The sequence below is a fragment of the Falco punctatus genome (assembly GCF_963210335.1).
Source record: "Falco punctatus genome assembly, chromosome: 8".
In the NCBI taxonomy this organism is placed as follows: domain Eukaryota; kingdom Metazoa; phylum Chordata; class Aves; order Falconiformes; family Falconidae; genus Falco; species Falco punctatus.
This window is the reverse complement of record NC_137588.1, coordinates 43,668,152-43,675,197: the sequence shown is the minus strand read 5'-3', so window position 1 is coordinate 43,675,197 and position 7,046 is coordinate 43,668,152. Positions and strand designations below refer to the sequence as shown.

Sequence of the window (7,046 nt, the reverse complement as noted above, 5' to 3'; positions counted from 1 at the left end):
CATCTGGTTCAATAATATTTTTCTTTTCTGATGTGCTGTTAGAATAATTTGTGTTACCTAGAATAAAATACTCACATTTGGGTGTCAGGCACTCTTGCATTCTAACATGAGCTCCACCACTGACTGCTTCGCACCTTCCATTTTCATCTCCTTTCTGAAGACATCAATAAAAGGTTTGCTGACATGTTCCAGAGATGTGAAGATAAATCAGTGTTTTGAACATATGATGGTATGCTTCTAAGAGTGTTACAACTATGCTTAGATTATTTGGAAAACTATTTATTTGATGCCAAAAAATTGATTTCTTTCTCACATTCTGTACAGGTTAATGCTTTATCTGCCGTACTAAATGTAATTCTAGTTTTCTGGAAAGTCAGAACAACATTACTAGCTACACTGCATACATGGTTACGTTTTTTCAGCTTGTATCCTAATCTGTCTGAACAGCTGGGAAAGTTCAGGTGGTAACAGCTGCTATAGCTGTGACAGTCAGATAGGCATCACCTTTCTTAAATGGACATGACCAATGTATTGCTTTGCTCACTTAGCAGCCAGTGTCTTCATTACTGTTTCGGTAAAATTGAATTTACAGGAATTAACTGTATTTTAATGGCAAGCTTGAATCGTACACATGCCATCATATATCTCCATAGAAAAGAGCTGGGATTTAACCACTAGAAAAATGTGCTTAACATTTTTTACTAACTTTCTCTCCTGTTGATGTTTCTGTCTGTCAGTTTTCCCATTGTACTCTCTTCCTTTTTAAATGAAGTATGTTGGTCTTGGTTTAGAGAATTTATTGACAAGCTGTCAAACTCTTTTATTTTAAAGTACTGTTAATGGTGCTCCATGAAGAGTGTTCTGGTTGTGAGCGTGGGTTCTATTTTATCTCTTGGCATCTCTTTGAAAAAAACTGAATGATACAGAAGTAGCTGAAAATCTGGAGTTGCAGTTGTCTTGGACAAAGTATGTATCTTTAAAAAGGGGTTTAAAGCTTTTTCTTTATTCTTTTTTTTCTTTCTTAAATATTATTTCTGTTGCTTCCTACTGACAATTGGAAGGGTAGGGGGTGCTCTGTTAACTGTGAATGGGCACAGGCATCTGAGGAACAGTAGTTTTATGTAAAATGGTGAATGGGTAGCCTAGAGGACCTGGTTTGTTAAACCTGTATCATTCCTTGATGTCAGATTTTACCAAAACTGTGCCTGCAAACTGAGGGCTAAAGACTGACATCAGGAAAGCCACAATTATGCTATTTAAACTACCTTGAGCCTAGAATTTCAAAGTTAACCAGAAGTTTTTATAGCTGGTACATTACATTCAGAAAAATGAATGTTATATTTTATTGCACAAACTTCCATTGCTTGTATTATCCAAACTAATCATCATTACTAGAACTGATTGTAGCTAAAATTCTGGGCATGCTACTGATTGTCAATGTCTTATTTAGCAAGTAATTTCAAGTTTCCTGTCCGTAAAATAATATGGAACAGTCTTTTAAGTGTATTGGTGTGGTAGTCACAATCAGCTGTCTACACTCCTCTTCAGTAAGGAAGCCTGTAGCAGTTTATGGCCATGAGGTGTTTTATTTAGTAGCATATATTTACAATGTGTGAAAATTCAGGATTGCTGAATCAATGCAGCACATGAAATAAGACTGAATACTAGCCATCATCTATCATTCAAATAATTAATGGACAGTCACCAGACAGTGAATAAAACAGCGTGCCATCAGGCGACACACACCACAAAACAGAATGCGGCTTCTTACAGGTTCTGACGTGGCCCAGTGCATGGAGGGGAATGTTTCCTGGGGAAAGTGATGCCAAGACAGTGACTTCATTTTCCTCAGTAACGTAGGTGCTGCGATAAACCGTGTATTTTGCATGTATCTGCATGTGAAAAGGGCAATGATGCGGTTGGGGGGAGCTTTATTTGAAACCCCTTTAATTAAGCTGTTGGTCGCAGGTGCCCTCAGGCATTGGCGGGCGGGGACACTCGCTCCGCCCCTGCCACCGGCTGCGCGCGCAGCCTCGGCACGCCCCCGCCGCCGCTGGAGCTGGCTCTGGAGTGACAGGCACTGGCGCCAGCCAATCAGCTCCCGGGTCCAGCAACGTCCGCAGCTCATCTGCCCCGCGCCGCCCCTCAGCCCTCCGGCGGGGGCCGGTATCGCGCAGCGGCAGGGCGCGCTCGAGCAGACACAGCGGCTGCGGGTCACGGATGGCTCTAGGCCACCGAATCTGTGAAGTGGAAAGGGTCTGGGCAAAGGCTGCGGTCGCAGCGGGGCAAAAGGACCTCGCACGGCCGCGGCGAGGGGAGGGGAGGGGAGCGGCCGAGTCCACCCCCACCCCCCCGCGGCCAGGGCGCGGTGAGCCGGAGCGGGCCGTACCACGCAGACAAGGGGGGGGCGGGCTGGGGAGAGGCTTGCGCGTGCGCAGCGGCGCTGGCCTGTGTGGCGGCTCTGCGCGGCGGGAGTGCTCCGCCGCTGGACGGTATCGTGCCGCCCCGCGGCCCGGCAGGCTGTGAAGGAGGGCTCCCGGGCCCCGCGGGGGCTGGCGGGCAGGCGGCGGCGGTTGGGCCCGCGTCCAGGCGCGTGCGCAGCACTCCCGTGCCCTCGAGGGGCGGCGGACCCTGGGCGGGTGAGGTGTCCCTCCGAGCCGCTGCGCGCGGCTGGGCCCCGCCGCAGGGACCCCGCCGGAGCTGGGGGAGGCGCCCGCCGGCCTGCGCCGCTGCCCCGGCCGCGCGTGGCTGCGGGTGGCTGGAGGCGGGTGGCAGTCACGCCTGGAGCTGCTGCAGCGTTTTCTGCCAGCAGCTGGCGGCGGCCTGTGGGCTCGGAGCGAGCGAGCCGCTGGAGGAGGGAACGCTGCAGCGCTACGCGTCTCTGGCGACAAGTGATCCAGGTTCTCCTTGCTCCCTCAGCTACTTTAAACTGTAGATACCTGAGACTTCTCGTTCCTAGGTTTGCTTTTCTGTTCCTGAAATTCTCATCACAACGAGATTAAGGTGCCTTTTTCAGCCTCGTCTTTCCAGATACCAAGCTCAGGTTGACATCTTACTTTCTGATTGCTGAAGGAAGTATGTTCGTTTTCTTTCTACAGATAAGAGATGTTATTGACAGTACTTAATCTGTTTAATGGGTTTAAAGGGAATAGTAGTAAAAGTAGGAGAATCCTGAAGCTAAAAGAGCATTCAGAGGTCTTATCTTTAACTAAATTGGCGTGCATACGCTGCCTGAAGGGAACAGTTATTTTATCTTTCTATATACACCTTATATATACATGTATAGACATGTATATGTGCATACATTTATACATACTAATGTGACCACATGTATATGGACATGTGTGTGTATATATATATAGAACCACACTTGTTTGCAGTTGCCTCAGTTCTGAAATTATTGTTCAGAATGAAGCACTTAATATCCTGCTGTTTTAGACAAGTTAACTCAGTATAAATAGCATTACTGCTTTTGTTCAGCATAAGCAACTTTTAAGAGTTACAGGCACTTCCTTTTGGCTCTGTGCTTCTTTATTCTCAGGAAGTGTGACTGCGATCTGCAGCATGAGGAGGAACTGTTTGGAACGTACCTTTTTGGGGTGTTTCTGGGCATCAGTGGTGTAAATTGCTTGTCTGATGCTGAGATCTAAACTGGTCCCAGCAGTCTTAAGTACTGGGAAAATGTGCATGGAGTTCACCTTTTCTTTTGTTGTTTTGCATATCAGCAGATGCATTTCTGGAGATGTCCACCACCTTCTCATCACCTCTTAATATTCATATTTTAACAAATTTGTTACTGAATATGTGATGTTTGCTTTACATGAACATTGGGTCAAATCTCTGATTGGCAGCACAAGCCTGTTGTTGGTGTTTTTATGATGCTTTGCTATCACTAGCATTGCTGCCTAGCAGAAGGGAGCTCCTGGACAAACTCAAATACGAAAAGGAAGCCTACACAGGGTAGAAGCAAGAACAGGTAATCTGGGAGGAATACAGAGAAATTGTCCAAGCAGTTAAGGATCAGGTTAGCAAAGCTAAAGCTCTAATAGAATTTAATCTGGCAGGAACATCAAGGGCAACCGGAAAAGCTTCTGTTGGTGGGTTGGTAATAAGAGGAAGACTAGAGAAAATGTGGGCCTTCTCTGGAAGGAAACGGGAGACTTGATTACCTGGGACATGGGGAAGGCTGAGGTACTCAATGACTTTTTTGCCTCCGTCTTCACTGGCAAGTGCTCCAGCCACACCGCCCAAGTCAGAAGGCGATGGCAGGGACTGCAAGAATGAAGAGCTGCCTGCTGTAGCAGATCAGGTTTGAGACCATGTAAGGAACCTGAAGTTGCACAAGTCCATGGGACCTGATGACATGCATGTGCAGGTCCTGAGGGAAGTGGAGGACGAAGTGGCCAAGATACTATACATCATATCTGAGAAGTCATGGCAGTCTGTTGGAAGTTCCCACTGACTGGAAAAGGGGGAAAAAAAAAGACCTGGGGAACTACAGGCTGATCAGTCTTACCTCTGTGCCCAGCAAGATCATGGAGCATGGATCCTGGAAACTGTGCAAAGGCACATGGAAAATAAGGAGGTGTGACTGGTGACAGCCAACATGGCTTCACTAAAGGCAAATCACACCTGAAAAATTTGATGGCCTTCTATAACAGGGTTACAGCTTTTGTAGATGAGGGATGAGAAACTGACATCATCTACCTGGACTTGTGCAAAGCATTTGACACTGTCCTGCATGACATCCTTGTCTCTAAACTGAAGAGGTGTGGATTTGATGGATGGACCAGTCAGTGAATGAGGAATTAGCTGGATGGTCACACACAAAGAGTTGTGGACAATGGCTTGATGTCCAGGTGGAGACCAGTGACAAGTGGTGTTCCTCAGAGGTCAGTGTTGGGACCGGTGCTGTTTAACACCATTGGCAACATGGATGCTGGGATCAAGTGGACCCTCAGCAGGTTTGCTGACACTACTAAACTGTGTGGTGTGGTTGACACACTAGAGGGGAGAGATGCCAGCTTGAGGCTTGAGAAGTGGACCAGCTCGTGAAGTTCAAAAAGAACACGTGCAAGGCCCTGCACCTGGGTCAGGGCAATCCCCAGTACCAGTACAGAATGGGGAGTGAATGGACTAAGTAAGATCAGCCCTGCAAAGGAGGACACGGGAATACTGAGTAGATGAAAAAGTAGCTATGAGCCAGCAGCATGTGCCTGCAACCCAGAAATGCAGCCATATTCTGGGCTGCATCAAAATAATTTTTTCTTTTCAGGTGCTGCTGCATCGGGGCCAGCAGGTTGAGGGAGGAGATTCTGCCCCTCTGCTCAGCTCTCCTGGAGCCCACATCCAGCTCTGGGGTCCCCAGTACAAGGAAGACACGGACCTGTCGGAGCGGGTCCAGAGGAGGCCACGGAGATGCTCAGAGAGCTGGAGCCCCTCTGCTGTAGAGACAGGCTGAGAGAGCTGGGCTTGTTCAGCCTGGGGAGGAGAAGGCTGTGGGGGAGACCTGACCGGGGCCTTTCTACTTATAAAGGAGGATCATAAGAAAGATGGAGAAACCTTTTACTGGGGCCTGCAGTGACAGGGCAAGGGGCAGTGGATTTAAACGGGAAGAAGATAGGTTTATACTGGGTGTGAGGAAGAAATTCTGACTATGAGCGTGGTGAGACACTGGAGCAGAGAAGCTGTGGATGCCCCATCTCTGGAAGTGTCAGATGGGACTTGAAGCAGCCTGGTATAGTGGAAGATGTCCCAGCTCATGGCAGGGTAGTTGGACTAGATGATCTCTAAAGGTCCCTTGAACCCACACCATTCTCTGTTTCTGTATTCCTGGTGCAACCCTAATTAATGCTTTGATCATCTTTTATAGTGCCTATTTATTCCATTGTGTCTAGTGTAGATGCAAATAATAAATTTGAGTAGTGGCAAACTTCTTAGCATAAGTTATATACCTAGAATAACTTGTTTCACCACTGCTCTTAAGACCAAGTGACTGCTATGTAATCTTGCATGTTGTACTGTGGAATTGCAAGTCGACATTGAAAGTTTAAATAGGTTAATGCTACCAAGTCATAAACCCCTCATCTCATTGCTTGGATTAATCTCTAATTGAAGATAAAACAATGCTTACATGAAAGTGTCTTGTTAATGTAGCATGTTTCATTTATGAAATAGGAGAGATGATAACTCTTAACTGTTAAACTTTTTTTCAGATACTTTTGTTGAAACTAGGTAAAATGGCAACACTAATTTGCACTTTAGCAGATCATAGTGATGATGTCAACTACTGTGCCTTCTCATCATCATGCTTGGCTACTTGTTCCTTGGACAAAACAGTTCGTGTTTATTCTTTAAACAACTTTACGGAGCTTCCATACTCGCCTTTAAAAGGTCATACATACGCTGTCCACTGCTGCTGCTTTTCTCCATCAGGACACATTCTAGCTTCATGTTCAACAGATGGCACTACCATGGTGTGGGACACTCGTGATGGGCGGATGCTGGCAGTGCTAGAGCAGCCCAGCAGCAGTCCTGTGAGAGTCTGCCGGTTTTCTCCCAAGTCCACACACCTAGTGTCAGGGGCAGCGGATGGGAGTGTTGTTCTTTGGAACATGCGGTCGTTGAAACTGTGCAGGTGAGTGCCAGATATTTTTTGACAGCCTTGTTTGCAATAACAAGAGTATAAATTAAGTACCGTGTTGTACTGTATACAAGACTTAACACCACTGATAATACTAAGAAATGGGAATAGGATTTAGAAGACCAAAAGACTTACCAGTAGAAGAGCGAGAAGTGCTGAGTCTCTCTCCGTCCCCCTCCCCACTCCCTCTCCCTCTCTCCCTGCCCCCCCTTCTCTCTCTCATTAATGCAGACTCAAGAAGCTTTAATTTTTATGAAGTTATCTTTCATCTAAATCCTGTTGTTTTTTAAGCTCATGGAAGTGTTTTTTCTTTGGTTTAACATGAAATGAGGATGCATTGCATACTGCATGCATCCAGTTTGTAAACAGTGGATCAGCAAACTATGATATGTAAAATAGAGTG

At 46.5% G+C, this 7,046-nt stretch overlaps 1 protein-coding gene across 13 annotated transcripts in view; it reads left to right on the top strand.

Moving 5' to 3' along the window:
* The first annotated feature begins 2,092 nt into the window (after positions 1-2,092).
* Positions 2,093-7,046, top strand: part of WDSUB1 (WD repeat, sterile alpha motif and U-box domain containing 1) — a 32,206-nt gene continuing 27,252 nt past the window's right edge. For 2 of the 13 annotated variants that reach the window (XM_080398690.1, XM_080398689.1), the window contains exon 1: positions 2,400-6,637. In XM_080398690.1, the coding sequence (XP_080254816.1) occupies positions 6,240-6,637 (398 nt within the window). In that variant the 5' untranslated portion in view covers positions 2,400-6,239. Of the gene's footprint in view, positions 2,369-2,398; positions 6,638-7,046 lie in introns of those variants that run through there. The other 11 variants (XR_013929926.1, XM_080398699.1, XM_080398698.1 and 8 more) reach the window with 10 other exon arrangements.